This window comes from Schistocerca gregaria, chromosome 5, assembly GCF_023897955.1.
Source record: "Schistocerca gregaria isolate iqSchGreg1 chromosome 5, iqSchGreg1.2, whole genome shotgun sequence".
Lineage (NCBI taxonomy): Eukaryota > Metazoa > Arthropoda > Insecta > Orthoptera > Acrididae > Schistocerca > Schistocerca gregaria.
In genome coordinates this window covers 649803370-649824423 of record NC_064924.1, presented here as the reverse complement: position 1 = coordinate 649824423, position 21054 = coordinate 649803370, and the positions used below count along the sequence as shown (strand labels likewise).

General features: G+C 41.6%; 1 protein-coding gene across 1 annotated transcript in view; it reads right to left on the bottom strand.

Annotated features, from left to right (window-relative positions):
• LOC126272875 (probable G-protein coupled receptor CG31760) overlaps positions 1-21054 on the bottom strand; it is a 644703-nt gene that overhangs the window by 103581 nt on the left and 520068 nt on the right. Inside the window, exon 7 of the mRNA XM_049976099.1 lies at positions 16197-16411. Within this exon, the coding sequence (XP_049832056.1) occupies positions 16197-16411 (215 nt within the window). The remainder of the gene's footprint in view (positions 1-16196; positions 16412-21054) is intronic.

Sequence of the window (21054 nt, the reverse complement as noted above, 5' to 3'; positions counted from 1 at the left end):
AGTCCAATGTACGGCGAATCACGGAGTGTTTTAAATACTAAGAATATATTTTCCTATTTCTCCTAGCCCTTTCATGCATGGAATAACAGAAGAAGAGGGTGTACTTGCACATCACGTTGTGAACAAGAATTCCTCCTAGATTAATCAGTGGGCAATCAGCGCTAGATTTTTCGTGTATATCTTGCATAAAGGACCGCACGAAAAAGAGACACTGTGGTCCTTACACGTACTGCGTTTTTCCGTAATTCCGCATGTGAATAGATTCGGACAAGAACTTAATAATATGCGGCCCTTCGTAATTCCGTACTCTATCCGTACGTAAACACATTAGCCTTAATAATTCATTGTTTATTCGCGTGTCACTCGAAGCAGCTGAATTGTAGCACGGTCTTTTCATATGTTAGTTCTCTAACTTTACCCAAAAGGATACCACGTGAACAACGTTTCCTTTCTATTTCCCTTAGCAACGAGTTTAGCAAAATATCTGTAGTTTTTTTTAATGCCTGCTGTCATATTTACTTGATAACGTCTTCCAACAGTAGAGCGGAATTGTTGAACAGGTCATGCTAAAACATTATTTGTGCTCTTCTTAAGATATGTACTGCATTTTTTCAGAACAGTTCCAACACATCAAAGTTTTCCATTCAGCTTTCTTACTGTGGATTCCACATATTCATTCCATTTCACGTCGCCTCTTAGTCACGAACAACAGACGCTCACCACTATTACTGCTATCCTGCAGTACCTGGTTATTTCTGTCACAAACACTATCTTTCATGTACCCCATTCACATAGAATCGGTCCTCTTCTCACCTAGTGTAGATCTCGTCTCATTCTTCCTGTATTCGTTTGTGATACGACAGGTGCTGTTCTGTATATACATAAACGATTTGGCAGACAGGGTGAGGAGCAATCTGCGGTTGTTTTCTAATGATGCCGTACGCCTAAGGTGTCGAAGTTGAGTGACTGTAGAGAGATAGAAGGCAATTTAGACAATATTTGCAGTTGGTATGATGAATGGCAGCTAACCACCAAATTTGAAAAAATGGAAGTTAATGTGGAAGAGCAGGAGGATCAAACCCGTAATGTGCAGTATTATGTAAGTGTATACAGGGTTTGGTAAAGGAGGGAGGCGGTTCTTGCATATGCCTCGTGGCGGTAGTGTGCAGGAATTCGAGCCGTCAGGATTTGAGGATAGACATCCAGGGCTGCCGTTAAATGACAAAACAGGAACTCAGATAAAATAAAGAGGATGTATTTCAATGTATGGTATACAAGGGGCACTCCTAGGGTCGGACGTCAACAGGTTTAGGCCAGTCTCTGAGGTCGAACAATTAACTGAAAAGGACAACTGAAGGAGACGCGGTTCATGTTGCCAGACGTTGGTGGCCGGTGGTGAAAAGCAGATCCAGTGGATCAGCCTTCCAAGAAGACGTCTGTTGCGCTCGAAGTCTGGATTACAAGTGAGAGACCATCAACTGTGTATGGCACGCAGAACACTCCTGTGACCACACACGTCATCGGTATCCCGCGCACGCTATTGGCTAAAACCAATGTCATGGATTCGCTAGCAGTTTCAGAAGACTTTTCATGTCGTCTCTTGACAGCAGCTTTAGAAGGACAGAACCGCGTCGGTCCTGAAAGACAGGCAACTTATTTCTCGTAGTCGCCGGGGAAGTTGGTCTGGGAGTAAACTTGTAAAGATTTTACTGGGCCTTTGAAATAGATATTATAAACCAATTCACTAAAATACAGTACTGGCCCTTAAAACTGCGACACCAAAAAAAAAAAAAAAAAAAAAAAAAAAAAAAAAAAAAAAAAAAAAAAATTCAGATGATAAACGGGTATTCATTGGACAAATATATTATACTAGAACTGTCATATTATTACATTTTCACGCAATTTGGGTGCATAGATCCTGAGAAATCAGCTACCAGAACAAACATCTCTAGCCGTAATACCGGCGTTGATACGCCTGGGCATTGAGTCAAACACAGCTTGCATGGAGTGTACAGGTACAGCTGCCCATGCAGGGTTCAACACGATACCACAGTTCATCATGAGTAGTGACTGGCGTATTCTGACGAGCCAGTTCCTCGACCACCATTGACCAGACGTTTTCAATTGGTGAGAGATCTGAAAAATGTGCTGGCCAGGGTAACGGTCGAACATTTTCTGTATCCAGAAAGGCCCGTACAGGATCTGCAACTTGCGGTCGTGCATTATACTGCTGAAACGTAGGGTTTCGCCGGGATCGAAAGAAGGCTAGAGCCTGGGGTCGTAACACATCTGAAATGTAACTTCCACTGTTCAAAGTGCTGTCAATGCGAACAAGAGGTGACTGAGACGTGTAACCAATGGGAGCCAATACCATCATGCCTGGTGATACGCCTGTATGGAGATGACGAGTACATGCTTCCAATGTGCATTCACCGCGATGTCGCCAAACACGGAGGCGACCATGATGATGCTGTAAACAGAACCTGGATTCACCCGAAACAATGACGTTTTGCCATTCGTGCACCCAGGTTCGTCGTTGAGTACACCATCGCAGGCGATTCTATCTGTGATGTAGCGTCAAGGGTGACAGCAGCCATGGTCTCCGAGCTGAAAGTCCATGCTGCTGCAAACGTCGTCGAACTGTTCGTGCAGTTGGTTGTTGTCTTGCAAACGTCCCCATCTGTTGACTCAGGGATCGAGACGTGGCAGCACGATCCGTTACAGCCAAGGGCACAAGATGCCTGTCATCTCTACTGCTAGTGATACAAGGCCGCTGGGATCCAGCACGGCGTTCCGTATTATCCTCCAGAACCCACCGATTCCATATTCTGCTAATACGAGCAACAGGACCAACACGAGCAGCAATTTCGCGATGCGATAAACCGCAATCGCGGTAGCCTACAATCCTATCTTTATCAAAATCGGAAACGTGATGGTACGCATTTCGCCTCCTTACACGACACATCACAAGAACGTTTCACCAGGCAACGCCGGTCAACTGTTGTTTGTGTATGAGAAATCGGTTGGAAACTTTCGACATGTCAGCACGTTGTAGGCGTCGCCACCGGCGCTAGCCTTGTGTAAATGCCCTAGAAAGCTTATCATTTGCATATAAAAGCATCTTGTAGCTGTCTGGTAAATTTCGCGTCTGTAGCACATGTTCTTGATGTAGCAATTCTAATGGCCAGTAGTGTAGATGTAGACTCCTTCCAACATCCAGCGACGATACTTTGCTGTAGACGGAAGTATCCTCAGTGAACAAACTGAGATTGTTGGTCCTGCTGTCTGATCAATCATTGGCGTATGTTCAAGATATTTTAACGATTCAGTTATTCTTACTTGAGACAAAGCGATATGAAGTTTTTTCTGTAAAACGGAACTAAAAGCGCATTGTTTTACTGACAAAACAAAGCGATATGAAGTTTTTTCTGTAAAACGGAACTAAAAGCGCATTGTTTTACTGATAAAACATTTTCCGAGCGAGACACACTTATGAGTTCTGTGCGATCGTGTGCATCTTGGCACTTAAAATGTAGATAGTCGTGTAACATCTTTCTGATAAGCGGTAGCCTGTCTCTTCAGTTGCCGTGCGTGAGTACCATGAGCTGTCTATCAAATGAGTGCGAGTAACTGTTTTTTTTTTCAGAAAGATGTTAATGGTCTAGTTTAGAACAGACCCTTAAAACCTGCATCACATGAACGTAAGAGATATTTGTTATTAGAAATATGAAGTATAGGCCATCCACAATTTCACTTTTCCTTGCTAACACGAGAGATCGAAAATCTTTCTTCAGTAGCAATCCTCCGAGTAAGAAAGGTAGACCACCAAATTGATAACGGAACTATTCACTGCGGATATCCACAGTATTTGCACTCAGAAAGGTTCCACTATTCATCATTCCATTAAAAACGATTTGCAGTATCTTTCTCGGATGAAAGAAACAACGAATTTAATGGTAGGTGGTATCATGAATGTCATCGGTAGTCGAGAGACCCATTCGATGGCCACTGACCGAAGCTGCCTCAGAGCGCAGTGCCTTTTGAACAGTTTGACCTCGGTAGCAACTCACTGGCGAGAATTGGATACTTAATTATGTCGCATTGCATTCACATGAAAGTCAATCCAGAAATTAGACACTGAAGATTTATTTGTCGTATTTCAGATAGAGTGCTTCATTGTAATAATTCTCTATGTACCGTACAACGACGTAACGGGACTAAGAGAAGAGTATGGTGTAGGTAGCGGTACAACAATTCTCTGAACCACTTTCGGTGTATGCGAACAATTCGCCGGGACCATCCGACCGCCGTGTCATCCTCCCGGTCGTTATGATGGTATCCTTGATCGAAGCCGCTACTATTCGGTCGAGTATCTCCCCAATTGACATCACAAGGATGAGTGCACCCAGAAAAATGGCAGCAGCGCTTGGCGGCCTGGGTCGTCACCCTTCGAGGTGCCGAACACGCCCGACAGCGCTTAACTTCGGTGATCTCACGGGAACCGGTGTAACAGCAGCGGCAAGGCCGTTGCCATCCATAATATTTGAAACAGTATTTGTGTAGGAAGAAAAATAAACCGTTAATAATAATTACAGCTTAGTTACTGTTTCCGTGTCTTCTATGAAAATTTATGATTTTCAGTTATCACAAACGGTGCAGTTCAAGTCACTGAACGTTGCTGATGTGCCAAATCAGCCTAATCACGACAGTATAGAAAAACAGCAGAAGTACTGACGAAAACTGTCATTATGAACGTGCACATGTCGATTCGTCTTTCATTTTAGAGAGCAGTCGTGACTGCCAGCCTGACATTGGCAAGTATCTTGACAGATCGTCGTTAATACGATACGTTCCGAACAGGCAGACAGAGAGAATACCAGATGAAAACCTGATAGAGGCTGTCATGTATCAGGTGCTAGTTAACGAATTGTTCGCATACACCGAAAGTGGTTGAAAGAATTGTTGTACCGCTACCTACACCATACTCTTCTCTTAGTCCCATTACGTCGTTGTACGGTACATAGAGAATTATTACAATGAAGCACTCTATCTGAAATACGACAAATAAATCTTCAGTGTCTAATTTGTGGATTGACTTACATGTGAGTGCAATGCGACATAATTAAGTATCCAATTCTCGCCACTGAGTTGCTACCGAGGTCAAACTGTTCAAAAGACATTGCGCTCTGAGGCAGCTTCGGTCAGTGGCCATCGAATGGGTCTCTCGACTACCGATGACATTCATGATACCACCTACCATTATATTCGTTGTTTCTTTCATCCGAGAAAGATACTGCCAATCGTTTTTAATGGAATGATGAATAGTGGAACCTTTCTGATTGGTAAACAACGTTGCTACACTCTTTTCAATGTATGAGGTCTGTTTACATAAACTTACTGCTAGTCTTGTAGCCTTTGTATAGCCGTTTTCTAGTTTGACCCTAACCTTTGAATTCAACGGCACAGAGATAAGTTTAGTGTTATTGTTAATATCCAACACTTCAAGGACCAACCTAACATTGTTCAGCAACTTCCCTTATACGTGACTATTCTTGCTTACAAGTGCCTGGTGGGCGCAGAATGATTTTTCTCTCTGCAGAAGAGGGCGCTGATTCGAAACTAGCTTGAACGTTAGAAGTGGGCGCCAGGCTGGAACTCAAGCCTGAGCATATACATTTCGTGGGTAATTTGCTCTGCGGATTGTTTCCATTCGTTTCTATCTATTCCTTTGTCGCCATTCGACACTATTTCTGCACGGATGCACCATGACAATTGCACATTCCATCCATGAGAACTTCGTGTAACTTTTTGTTACAGAGTGTGGCCAGTGCCCTGAACGAACTTGCAGAACTAAAATGCCGGCTACACTTTTCACCGCAACTCCTACCTTCAGAACGTCACAGAAGTTCTCCTGCATATCTTGTCGGGACAGCACTTCTGGAACAAAGCATATTATGGAGGCAACATAGATTAGTGACGGCCTAAGTAATTGATCACAGAATTAATTTTTACTTCACAACAAGAACTTAGGTTCGAGTCCCTATCCAGCTAAAATTTTAATCTGTCAGGGTCTTTCAACTTGTTGCTTGTTTCGATTTCTGTATCAAATGGTGAGGTTCCAAAATCAACTATGGACGATACCATGCACCAGCCTACGGTGTTATCATTTTTGCTAGTAAAGTTGTACTAGTTTCGTCGAGAGATCTTGAGAGACAAAGCCCGCCTACTTAGTTCAGCCGGCACGGTAACTCAGCGGGTTCGCTCAGAGGGTTATGTGCCCTTTGTAATAAAATAAACTGAGTTAATCGATCACTAACGAACTTAAAACGGTTGCCTTACGACGTACGCCCCGAACAGATACCACGAACAAAATGAAATTTAAATAAAAAACAAATAAACTAAAGGAGGAAGAAAGAATGTGTTATATTTTGTTGTATTTAATGTTTATCTAATATTTTTTGTTTAACTAACAGTCATATGTATATGTTTAAATGGTACCTTGAAGACCTCTTGCATAGTGTATATATATGTACTTTTAGTTTGTACAATAAACATTATATAAAAAAAAGATGGTAACGTGCTCGCTTCCCATGCAAGCGGGCCCGGGTTCTATTCCCGGCCGGGTAGGATATTTTCGCCGTTTCGGTACTGGGTGTTGAGTTGCCGTCATCATCCTTTGATCCTCATCAAAAAATGGTTCAAATGGCTCTGAGCACTATGGGACTTAACATCTGAGGTCATCAGTCCCCTATAACTTATAACTACTTAAACCTAACTACCCTAAGGACATCACAAACATCCATGCCCGAGGCAGGATTCGAACCTGCGACTGTAGGAGTCTCGCGGTTCCGGACTGAGCGCCTGAACCGCTAGACAACCGCGGCCGGCATCCTAATGAAGTCGCCCAATATGGCATCGCCTGACATAAGACTTGCACTTGGCAGCCGAACGTCCCCGGATCGTGCCTCCGGCGAACGATGTATACGCTCATTTAAATTTGTTTAGAGAAATGTTTTCGTTTATTTTACGTCTATAGTAAAAAATTTTTGTCATCAAACTGGCGGTATCGGTCTATAATGACCTCTTTCAGATCTGTTTTATAAAAACATGTAATGTACTGGAGCCATAGGACATGTTTTTTCTAAAACATGTCGGAAGATGGTCATTATAGACCGAAACCGGTAGTTTGAAGATTAAAATTTGTGACCGTAGCCATAAAGTGAAGGAAATATATTATATATTCGGATCATTGTTCAAATCACGACTATGTCGTAGCTCCTGATCATTAGAGAGTTTTCCGCTTGTGTATGAAAGACGTAAGAAGATACTAACTGCTCCCCACACATACAGGAATGCCGTGTGCCTTGGAGGGTCACGGCTGCAGTGCACCCCGCTACCCAGCGGCCAACATTTGCCCGAGGCGGTGTCGCAGTGTCCCTCTGGGACCCCTAATGTCCTCCCTATGGGGCGGCGACCCACCCTCCAGCCACTGCTATGGCACCATTCCTCCTCCCCTGGTAGAGCAAGAAGCCTGATCGATTTGGAAAGAGCATTCTCGCTGCGGTTGGGTGCCTAGCATCTCAATCTGCCTAGGACTTAACAGAGAGGCATTGTTCACGTATGGCACTCTTTTTGTATATTGCTGTATATTTTTACTATATGTAGTTATTGTTGTGGTCTTCAGTCCTGAGAATGGTTTAGTGCAGCTCTACGTGCTACTCTATCCTGTGCAAGCTTCTTCATCTCCCAGTACCAACTGCGACCTACACCCTTCTGAATCTGCTTAGTGTATTCATCTCTTGGTCTCCCTCTACGATTTTTACCCTCCTCGCTGCTCTCCAATCTTCAATACATGGCTACACTCCATACAAATACTTTCAGGAACAACAACCTGACACTTAAATCTATACTCGATGTTAACAAATTTCTCTTCTTCAGAAACACTTTCCTTGCCATTGCAGGTCTACATTTTGTATCCTCTCTACTTCGACCATCATTAGTTATTTTGCTCCTTTACTACTTTACTACTTTAAGTGTGCCTTTCCTAATCTAATTCCCTCAACATCACCCGACGTAATACGACTGCATTCCATTATCCTCGTTTTGCTTTTATTGATGTTCATCTTACACTACTGGCCATTAAAATTGCTACACCACGAAGATGACATGCTACACAAACAAAATGTAACCGACAGGAAGAAGATGCTGTGATATGCAAATGATTTGCTTTTCAGAGCATTTACACAAGGTTGGTGCCAGTGGCGACACCTACAAAGTGCTGACATGAGGAAAGTTTCCAATCGATTTCTCATACACAAACAGCAGCTGACCGGCGTTGCCAGGTGAAACGTTGCTGAGATGCCTCGTGTAAGGAGGGGAAATGAGTACCATCACGTTTCCGACTTGGATAAAGGTCGGATTGTAGCCTTTAGCGATTGCGGTTTATCGTATCGCGACATTGCTGCTCGCGTTGCTCGATATCCAATGACTGTTAGCCGAATATGGAATCGGTGGGTTCCGGAAGCTAATACGGAAGCCTTGCTGGATCCCAACGGCTTCGTATCACTAGCAGTCGAGAAGACAGGCATTTATCCGCATGGCTGTAACGGATCGTGCAGCCTCGTCTCGATCCCTGAGTCAACAGATGGGGACGTTTGCAAGACAACAACCATCTGCACGAACAGTTCGACGACGTTTGCAGCAGCATGGACTATCAGCTCGGAGACGATGGCTGCGGTTACCCTTGACGCTGCATCGCCGACAGGAGGGCTCTGTGATGGTGTACTCAACTACGAACCTAGGTGCACGAATGGCAAAACGTCATTTTTCGGATGAATTCAGGTTCTGTTTACAGCATCATGATGGTCGCATCCATGTTCGGCGAAATCGTGGTGAACGCAAACAGAAAGCGTGTATTCGTCATCGCCGTTCTGGCGTATCATGCGGCGTGATGGTATTAGGTGTCATTGTTTACACGTGTCCGTCACCTCTTGTTCGCATTGATGGCACTTTGAACAGCGGACGTTACATTTAAGATGTCTTACGACCTGTGGCTCTACCCTTCATTGGAACCCTGCGAAAACCTACATTTCAGCAGGATAATGCACGACCTCACGTTGCAGGTCCTGTACGGGCATTTGTGGATACAGAAAATTTTCGACTGCTGCCTGGCCAGCACATTCTCCATATCTCTCACCAACTGAAAACGTCTGGTCAATGGTGGCCGAGCAACTGACTCGTCACAATACGCCAGTTACTACTCTTGATGAACTGTGGTATTGTGTTGAAGCTGCATGGGCCACTGTACATGTACACGCCATCCAAGCTCTGTTTCACTCAATGTCCAGGCGTAGCAAGGCCGTTATTACGGCCAGAGGTTGTTATTCTGGGTACAGATTTCTCAGGATCTATGCACCCAAATTGCGTGAAAATGTAATCACATGTCAGTTCTAGTATAACATATTTGTCCAATAAATACCCGTTTATCATCTGCATTTCTTCTTGGTGTAGCAATGTTAATGGCCAGTAGTGTATATCCTCCTTTCAAGACACTGTACGTCCGTTCAACTGCTCTATACCACACATGAATTATATTCTCAGTCTCTTCTAATGCACTCAGTAGCATTGTTAGTTGCCTGTAACGGGAGTACAGTAACTCAAATACCAATTATCTTCTTCTTAAATACATCATTTGATCTGTCGACGTCCAGTGCCCGCGTCACCAGCTATTATGGCCATTTCCAAAAAGAGGGACAAGGCATACCCACTCACCGTCCCTGTCCTCGCCTTTGCGTTGCATACTTTTCTTACCTGTCCTTCGTAGACTTTTTAAATCAGAAGTAATCTGATCCAGTTTCTTCTGACACGTCATAACGAATATTTGTCTATAGACATGACTCTCAGTTCCATAACATTTGCAGTAGTTCATTCAATTGCATATCTCTAATTTTTTCAAAGTCTTACATTAAAATCTTCTCTAATGTGGACGATACGATGATCTCGTCGGCCAGTTTGTTGAACGTCTCTTCTGTTGCAGCTATCACTATGATAACGACCTAGACCCGGTAGTTCTTAGTGGATGATGTGTTTAGCAACCATCATGATGCTAACACATAATTCTTAATTAATCTTTGCGATTTTCAGTCAGTAATGGTAACTGATCCATTAAAAATTTACACACGATTTTCCATCCAAACATGTCCACAAAGTAATAAGAACTTTCATAGTTGCCACTCGTTATTTCTGTTAACCACGGAAGCTGAAAATAAGCTTTATAAATATTTGTGACAATTCGTAGGCTTCATAGCAACAGCAGCCAGCTCTGTAATTACGTTTTCCAAGTCCCATAGTTCTTAGTGCCATTTTGAATTATATTTTCCTTAGTTATTCGCTGAAGGCGAATACTGTGACCTCAGCTCCCTATTTGTGAGACATGAAAATTTGTGCTAGACTGAGACTCTAACCCGGATTTCCTTCTTATTCCGAGTTTTTGCTTTAACGACTTCAGATACCCACGAACACTTCCAGGACCGTTGCATAAATACGACTGTAACAAATATTACGAAATTATTTACTGAAGGCGCATTCTTTGACTTCAGATGTAACATGCACGAAAATACTAGTATTTGTGAGGCACAAAAGTTTGTGCCCCACCGATACTCGAACCCAGATTTCCAACTTCTTGTAAGTGTTCACCTTAACCGCTTTGGCTATTCGTGTTTCTTCCCAGGACCGATCCAAAGTTGCATATTCCACACTGTCCACAATCCGTTACGCTCGAACATTATTTTTTTATTTATTTTATGGAATAATGTCCTGGGGAAACTCCTCCAACAAAGAGAACATTTTCAAAATTCAGAAACGACTCATTAATATTATATCTGGTGTCAGTTCTAGATCATTATGCAGAGACCTCTTTAAGAAATTTGCTATTCTAAGTACCATTTTTCAGTACTTGTACCCACTGATGTCCACTGTCATTTCCGTGTCCCTTTTTGCGCAAAGTAGCTCATTACTCTGTCTGCATTGGAATTGAACCATATCAATGTATTTAAGTAAAAAAAGAAATGCTTTGACTATTTCCACATCGCAGAGAATCCTCTCCAAGAGATCCATGGAAAACGATAGATGTAATGTAATAGAATTATGCGATTTCGGCGACAAATATATGAGTCTGCAAATGATGAAACATCGTTGTTAGTGTCTCTGTCATGTCCGTCGCGGTATGTAGTATTTATTTAATTTACAATGCCTGTACTTCCGACTTGTATGTCTGATGGAACAGACATTTTCAATTAAATACACATTAATTTCGCCCGTTTCACTTGGCTTACATAGACCCTTCTTCGGTTGTATGCTTTAGTTGGTGGTAAACACTTTAACACTACGGTTAAATAAAGCTCGTAGCCGTATTCTCGCCAGAGATCTGTTAACATCAATGGTCGTAACATTAGTCACATTTCTTCTGGATTCACCTTAAAAAAATTTCAATTTCGTCATGAAAGGAATATTCATTTTACTCACCTCTTAAACTAAAGGTGCTCCACAAAAGCAACTCGTATATCAGAAAACGGCAGAAAAAGCTAGACGATGTTTCTGTTGTGTGTCGATGTTCGCCGGAACAGGGCAAATATTAACGTAGAACAACGATGTATACTAGACTTTGCATAGGGAAGGAGGATCTGCAATACACTCTACCTACTTGATAACACTGTTACCATGAGGCTGGGTGAGTACAATGAAACAGGACCAACATTCAGTAACGTTCTGTTTGATACTGCTATTTCCATGAATATTAACATTTTTCGCAGATGTCTAATACTCAGTTGCCTTGATACAGTACACCTCTTCACAGAAAATAACAAAATCTGCCAAAAGTTCTGTATCTATTTCATTGTTATTATGGTAGTTGATATTACAACATAAGTAAGTGAATGAGTATTCAGTAACACTTTAGTTCTTTAAAAACATTTGAAACCACAACAATTTCCTCCTGAAATAATTTCGTCTTGTAGTGTTAAAAACTTTTGGCCACGATACTGGTTCCTTTAGAGGTAATTATCATTAATCCCTCAGAGGTTGCATTGTTCATGTATTAAGGACAATATGATGTAATGTATGTTACCTAAATAAATGTGTAGTGAAATGGGTTTTCTAAAGATGAGTTAAATGTGTTAATGGAAAAGGTTGTCCATTACTCTCGTACCGCCATTTTAAGTGTGTATCTGTTTCAAGTTGACAACCAAGTTAAGTGATTATATAGAGTCGACAAGAGAGTGGCGTAAGTGATTCAAAAGGAACGAGACTTTAATATGTTCAATTAAAGGATATTGCTACTATTGTATTGTAGAAATTACTATCTTTAAAGTTATTCAGATTCTGTATGTGTTTTTATGCTTGACTTTATTTAGATGTTTTATTAGAAATATGCAGAATATGCATTCAGTATATCATTGTCCATTAAGAATAATGTATCATCTTATTGATCTGTATATAAATAACTTGTTTCAAAAGTATACATTAAATATATTTAAACTGTTGCCAACATTGAGGTTGCGAATATTTCTTCTTTATGAAAGAATATATAAAAATTACAAATCAATATCTGAACTTCTAATTTGTGATACTAGTTTATCCTTCTCAAGCTAGCCATACATTCACGAGTTATTCTCACCACTTCAGTATAAAATGACTGGTACAGAAGCATTTATGTTGTAGTACCTTATGGTAACGCAGATTTCTCATTGCACCGAGTGTAACAACAGCTGCTGATTACACCATTCTATGTATTGTTGTTGTTGACGTTGTTGCTGTTTTCAGTACAATGAAAGGTAATAAGGGAGTTGTTGTTTGTCTGTGCTGTGCAAGCCTTTTAACTTCTGAGTAATTTTTGCAGTCTACATCCATTAATTGTATTCATGCCTAGGGCACCCTCTACAATTTGTATTCCCCCACCACCCACACACATACACACATGTCGTTCCTTTACCAACCTGACTATACCGTGATGCGTCAGAATGTGACCTATAAACCAACATCTTCTTCTAGTTCACTTGTGCCGTAAATCTCTTTATTTCTTCACATTTCGATTCAGTACTTCCACATTACGTATACAAACTAAGAATTTGATTTTAAGCATCCTTCTATAGCATCAAATTTGAAAAGATATATTCTCTTCTTATCGGAAATGGTTATTGTCCACATGTCATTCTCGAACGAGCCTGAACACCATAAAAGTATCTTCAGCAAATATTCCCTAACATTTAAATATGTAAGAGGCTTTAACAAACATTGAAATCTCTTTGCATTGGCCATCACCAGTTACTTTGGTGTCCAAATAGCTATACACATCAACTACTTTTAGTTTTTCATTTCCTAATCTGATTCCTAAACAGTAGCATCATTAAATTCGACTACATTCCATTGCCATTGTTTCACTTTGGTTATTGTTCATTTAATAATCTCTTTTCAAGACGCTTCCCATTCCATTCAATTGCTCTTGCGAGTCTTTTGTTCTCTCTGACGGATTCACAAAGTCATCACAAACTGTACCGTTACTGTATCTTCTCCCAGAATTTTATTGACCCTTCCTAATTTCTCTGTGTTTTCCGTCGCGTCTTACCCAACGCACCGACTGAATAACATCAGAGCAGAGATAGGCAAATAATCTTCACTGACTCTGTTCTCAACATGTGCTTCCAATTTAGGTCCATCGACACTTATGCTTGCACTCTAATTTGTGTACAAGTTGCGAATAAAGTTTAGTTTCATGCTGACCTCAGAATCTCAAGCCGTATAATCCAGTCAATAAATGCTATTAAAATAGGTTTGTTTTTCTCAAACCACCTTATAAAATAATAGTCAGTATTGCCTCAAGTGTAACCTGAATTTCTCCGGAACCGAGACTGATTGCCACCGTTGTCGGTTTACACTGGAACTGGAATTGTTATTATTTTGAAGTGTGAGGATATTTTCCGTTGCTCATATATCTTGCACAACAGAAATTTTTTCATGTCTTGCCCTCCGCAGAATCTCAATAACTGTAAAAGAGTGTCGTCTACTTCGAGGGACATGTTTGTATTTAAGGCTTGCAGTGCACTGTCAAATTCTTCTTGCAAATTTAGTTTTTTGTACGTCTCACCTACTTCCTCCTCTCGTTCTATAATATTGTCTTCCATTTTATTTCCCTTATACAGACGCACTAAACATTCCTTTCAACTTTCCACTTTGTCTTTTCCCCTGACATTTCGTTATTCATACGGCTGATTTTCTTTGCTCCAAAAATCCCTAACTTCCCTACAAATGGTATGTACGTTTCTCGTAGTTAAGCACGTTTCTATAGCCTTGTATCTGTTCTATAGCCGTTTCGTCTTAGCCAGTTTGTACTTTCTACCAGCCTCACTTTTAGGATTCTGTATTCTCCTCTCCATTTGCTGCATAACTTCCTGAAACCTTAGGTAATGATACTTAAGGAGTTCAAAGATAATTTTAGATTCTGCCCTGAACACACTCTCTTCAAATTGTCTAGTTACATTTCCGGAAAATACGTGTCTTCTTTCTTAGAATGTCTGCTAGTAGTGGTTTTTGGAGGATTCTGGAAGAAAACTCAGCTATTGACACAAGCACAATGAGGATCACTGCCCTCGTTCTTCTGTGCGTGATATCTCGTATTACTCCGACCCTGTGAATCATTAGTATATCTAAGAATGGAAAAACTGCTTGGTATCCTCCATAGATTATAATACATAAACATCATCATCATCATCATCATCATTTAAGACTGATTATGCCTTTCAGCGTTCAGTCTGGAGCATAGTCCCCCTTATAAAATTCCTCCATGATCCCCTATTCAGTGCTGACATTGGTGCTTCTTCTGATGTTAAGCCTATTACTTCAAAAATATTCTTAACCGAATCCAGGTACCTTCTCCTTGGTCTACCCCGACTCCTCGTGCCATCTACTGCTGAACCCATGAGTCTCTTGGGTAACCTTGCTTCTCCCATGCGTGTAACATGACCCCACCATCTAAGCCTGTTCGCCCTGACTGCTACATCTATAGAGTTCATTCCCAGTTTTCCTTTTTTTTCCTCATTGTGGACACCCCCTGTCATTGTTCCCATGTACTAGTACCTGCAATCATCCTAGCTACTTTCAAATCCGTAACCTCAACCTTATTGATAAGGCAACCTGAATCCACCCAGCTTTCGCTTCCATACAACAAGATTAGTCGACAGATTGAACGGTGCACAGATAACTTAGTCTTAGTACTAATTTCGTTCTTGCAGAAGAGAGTAGATCCTAGCTGAGCGCTCACTGCTTTAGCTTTGCTACACCCCACTTCCAGTTGCTTCACTATGCTGCCATCCTGTGAGAATATGGAACCTAAGTACTTGAAACCATCCACCTGTTCTAAATATGTTCCTCCTATTTGGCACTCAATCCGTTTATATTTGTTTCCCACTAACATTACTTTCGTTTTGGAGATGCTAATCTTCTTACCATAGTCGTTACATTTCTGGTGTAGCTCTGACATATTACTTTGCAATCTTTCAATCGAAACTGCCATCACAACTAAGTCATCCGCATACGCAAGACTACTTATTTTGTGTTCACGTATCTCAGCCAGACTATTGTTTTCAACATATGACCCATAAATAATATGAACAACAGTGGAGACTGGTTGCAGCCTTGTCTTACCCCTGAAACTACTCTGAACCATGAAGTCCATTTACCGTCAACTCTAACTGCTGCCTGACTATCTATGTACTTTAAATATTATGCTGGCAACAATCAGATCTAGCAAACTGTCTTATTAAATATTTGTTTGTTCCCTTTATTCTTTCGGCCATAAATAATATGAACATAAGCAGAGGTGAAAAATCGTATGAAGTTCTCACTACTGTAACCAACTCATGTCGACAATCAATTCCGATATCGTTGACTTCCATTCTCTGAGAAAGATAATGAGACTGAACTTAATCAATATGCGGTGCTAGATGAGAGACTTCTGTATTGTGGGAAACATTATACTGTTCGGATATCAGGAAACGGAACCCGTTAAGAACAGGAGTACTTGGCAACTTGGCGTTACAGTTTTTACAGCATAATTGCTCAGGCCTCTTAATCTGATGTGTGGGGTACGACAAAGAGGCAGAAAGCGAGCGGCGGCAGCCGCTGCCCCCGTACTCAGTACTCACTGGTGGTGAAGGAGTGGTCCCACCAGTCGCTGCGGCACAGGTAGGCCTTCAGGTCGTCGGCGGTGCGGCCCACGATCACGTGCGGCGGCGCCACCAGCGTCCTGATCACCAGGAAGACGCTGAACACGGCCACGATCACGCCGAGCCGCTTCAGCAGGTCGAAGTCGGTGATCTTGATCGCTTTCGCCGACCGCACCCGAAATATCACAGATATCCTGAAAAAGTGTGCGTAGGGCAGACAGATGAGCTGCACATAGTTTCCAGTTCCACGCTTTCATTTCTGTATTCTATTCTATACCTCATACCTTGTTTTGCATCTCTGAATGTATTCTCTACATGTAAAGCTCTCACTCGAACAATTCTCCGATCTAGCACTGAGTGGAGAACTTGAAATCTACGCCGTTGATTATGTAAAAGGGAAAGAATAACTAAAAGCGGAACCATGTTGCTTTGCCTCTCTCACAGTATCAGGGAAATCAGTCACACCTCTTTCTTCTAAAGGCACCTGATAACAAATGTCGTAGAACAACAATAAACCTGTTCTTATTGTTGCACTCAGCCTTTACGGCGGCACAATTACGGAACCTCCTTTCCAACTAGACATTCACAATTTCCTAAGCCCATAAATCAGGCAGAGTGAATAAGTTCCCGTTTCTCATAACTTCGTCCGTTATATTCCTATCCTGTAACCTTACACTTTACTGCGTTTACATTTCTGCTGCTACTACACTCCCGGAAAAGGAAAAAAGAACACATTGACACCGGTGTGTCAGACCCACCACACTTGCTCCGGACACTGCGAGAGGGCTGTACAAGCAATGATCACACGCACGGCACAGCGGACACACCAGGAACCGCGGTGTTGGCCGTCGAATGGCGCTAGCTGCGCAGCATTTGTGCACCGCCGCCGTCAGTGTCAGCCAGTTTGCCGTGGCATACGGAGCTCCATCGCAGTCTTTAACACTGGTATCACGCCGCGACAGCGTGGACGTGAACCGTATGTGCAGTTGACGGACTTTGAGCGAGGGCGTATAGTGGGTATGCGGGAGGCCGGGTGGAAGTACCGCCGAAATGCTCAACACGTGGGGCGTGAGGTCTCCACAGTACACCGATGTTGTCGCCAGTGGTCGGCGGAAGGTGCACGTGCCCGTCGACCTGGGACCGGACCGCAGCGACGCACGGATGCACGCCAAGACCGTAGGATCCTACGCAGTGCCGTAGGGGACCGCACCGCCACTTCCCAGCAAATTAGGGACACTGTTGCTCCTGGAGTATCGGCGAGGACCATTCGCAACCGTCTCCATGAAGCTGGACTACGGTCCCGCACACCGTTACGCCGTCTTCCGCTCACGCCCCAACATCGTGCAGCCCGCCTCCAGTGGTGTCGCGACAGGCGTGAATGAAGGGACGAATGGAGACGTGTCGTCTTCAGCGATGAGAGTCGCTTCTGCCTTGGTGTCAATGATGGTCGTATGTGTATTTGGCACCGTGCAGGTGAGCGCCACAATCAGGACTGCATACGACCGAGGCACAAAGGGCCAACACCCGGCATCATGGTGTGGGGAGCGATCTCCTACACTGGCCGTACACCTCTGGTGATCGTCGAGGGGACACTGAATAGTGCACGGTACATCCAAACCGTCATCGAACCCTTCGTTCTACCATTCCTAGACCGGCAAGGGAACTTGCTGTTCCAACAGGACAATGCACGTCCGCATGTATCCCGTGCCACCCAACGTGCTCTATAAGGTGTAAGTCAACTACCCTGGCCAGCAAGATCTCCGGATCTCTCCCCCATTGAGCATGTTTGGGACTGGATGAAGCGTCGTCTCACGCGGTCTGCACGTCCAGCACGAACGCTGGTCCAACGGAGGCGCCAGGGGGAAATGACATGGCAAGCCGTTCAACAGGACTACATCCAGCATCTCTACGATCGTCTCCATGGGAGAATAGCAGCCTGCATTGCTGCGAAATGTGGATATACACTGTAATAGTGCCGACATTGTGCATGCTCTGTTGCCTGTGTCTATGTGCCTGTGGTTCTGTCAGTGTGATCATGTGATGTATCTGACCCCAGGAATGTGTCAATAAAGTTTCCCCTTCCTGGGACAATGAATTCACGGTGTTCTTATTTCAAATTCCAGGAGTGTATTATTGCTGTTATTGTTATTAGTATCATGCTATTAGTCTTAGTTTTGTATTGCAGTTGTTATCACATACTAGTCGGTAGTATTATTTCAAATGCTCAAGTATATACATAGCGTTGGCTTCCAAAAGCTACCAGATCCAAAAACTTCAAATAATTTTAGCAGTCTCTACCAAATAGCTTGTTGCACGTCTCAAGTAACTATTTTCTAGCAAAAAATACTAAATACCTTAAAAAAGATTGTTAGGTCTAGTATTTTACACCAAACGTACCGACACGTGTTGAACTTTCATTGCAAGTAGTACCAAATCTTCTTGCACTGATCTAGCTGTGTGGCATTTCACCAAACGCGATGTATCTTCATAGATGGCTTAGGAGTGAAGGTGATAGGGCTCCAGAGAGTACTAGTTCATGCTTGTGCGATTTTTCAAGCCAGTTTTACAAATGTTATGTCATTGTTGTGTGGGAATTGGGTATGAACAAAAATTATTCTATTTCATTTTCATCACGACACGGATTACGGATTGAGTGGTTTTTCCTGTACATGGTCATTCATACATGTCTCTAGATAGGTCTTTTCGCAACCTATAAATTCCAAAGATGTAAATGTAATGCTCCCATAAAAATATGACAACGTTTTTGATACAGTAGAAACACTTTATGCCCTGAGTTATGATTTTTTTCTCGGTTAGTTGGCCAGAATTCGGTCAAATACCAGTTCCAAAGCAAAAGCCTTCAAAATTAGTGAGGCTAAACTCTCACTGTTCACAATTTATCAGGACCAGTTGGTCTGCATGCTACATATGTAACGAGACGAGTTTGCAAATGTAGAATGTAAGGTAGGGAATGATTGCATTTTGTATCTAGTAAACGTTTTAACTGATAGTAGTTGGGTAAAACAGGAAAACGTAAATGACCTGGTGTACCTACCATGAAATCTGAAAGTAATCAAATCTCTTTTTACAAAGGCATGGTAGAATTTAATGATGTACGATTACATAATGAGGACTGGTGATTGATGTTTGGAACCGAATATCAGTAAAACTACGAAAATTTGATTTCTATATGCATAATCATTCTTAAAATACTATTCCGTAGCAACTCACAAAAAATTGTTGTGCGTAAACTGAAGTGTATCCCATTCTAGAAGTTCAAGTAGAGAATAAATATATGATCATTTATGCTCTAAACAAAGATAAATTATGTTTTAAATTTTTGATTGGTAAACTTGTCATCTAAAGTAATTTGTGATAAATGTCACAAATTATATGAGTATTAAATGATATTTGTTTTTCAAGTATAATTTGTACACTTTTAAAATTATTTTCACGCCGATAAGTACCAAATCCAAAATTAAATTACCACTGACTGTACAATAATAATGAGGAATACCCTAAATTTCTCTAAAAGTTGTATCACAACTACGATTTGCATACGAGGACTATTGTTCCTACAGGGAGTTTTTCTACTCTGTTCAGCTTGCCCTATTCGATTTGGTACCTTTTGGAAACATGCTCCACGTATGGAGATCGCTTTCTAGTCCAGCTGTTACTGATATTCGTATTACTGCTATTTTATTTATAATATCATTATTACACATATAAACTGACTTATAAATTTTAAAATATTATTGAGTCAAATTCTGATCTGACCAAACAGAGGATCTGGAGGTCCTAACAGAATAATGTTAAATAATAAATGCAATACTAAATTAACAGAAATTATGTTATGTGAGATGGCAGCAATTTAAATGATAGAATTCACTATAAGTATGTTTCTAATAAGATGAGCCCAAACACTAAACATAGAGAGTCCTGGTGACGATTCTATTACTTGGTAAACGGTTATCTCATACTTATAACACCAGCTGTTATTGGCAGTGTTCCTTGCAAATGAGCGCTGTCTGGAAAATAATGTACTGCTGCCAGAATGTATCTAAATCTTACGCCGTGAACTCGAAATGCGAGTAATACATAGTGTTCTCTCTGAATAATCAACGCCACAAAGTTGTCAGACTTGTTAAAAATTATTCCCTTAGTCAGTTATGTGACAAATGTCCAAAGTACAGCGATGTTATCATGGAGCACAAATGTTATATCTTGTAGTACCAACGACGTTTTGCATGTCTCAGAGGGTGTGAAGTTGGATTTTATTTTGGAAGTTGTTCTCCGTGTATGAAAACTTAAGCAAGACAGCCACTATTTCCTCACTTCCAACTTAAATGTAATGGTATGTGACATAAGATACATCTAAGATGACACATAGCAGTTTATTGTTGGTTCATGAAACAAGCTTTATAACAGCTATACACTGAATGTCTGTTGTTGGAGATTATTGTAAGATTACTGCCACCGTTAACGAGAAACGCTTATAAAATTAATATTATTTGTCACTATAACCATTAACTGATGTTTTAGTGTATGCTAATAGTTAGGTTTACCGATGTGTTTCATATAATAAATCAGTCATTCGGTTTTTATATTACACACAGCAGAATGAAAACTTTTGTATCTGAGTTCCTTAGGCCATACAGAGGTGTCAATTGAAAATTTATTTTGTTGGTCTGCTGAGTAGTGATTGCTGCGATTTTCTAACCCACGTATGATTCGGGTGTTGATTGGTACCGCGCTTGTGATTTCGATTACTAGCGATCTCTAGAAAGTGCATCAGTATTGTATTTAACTATCTTGAAATAGAGTACATGTCAGTTAA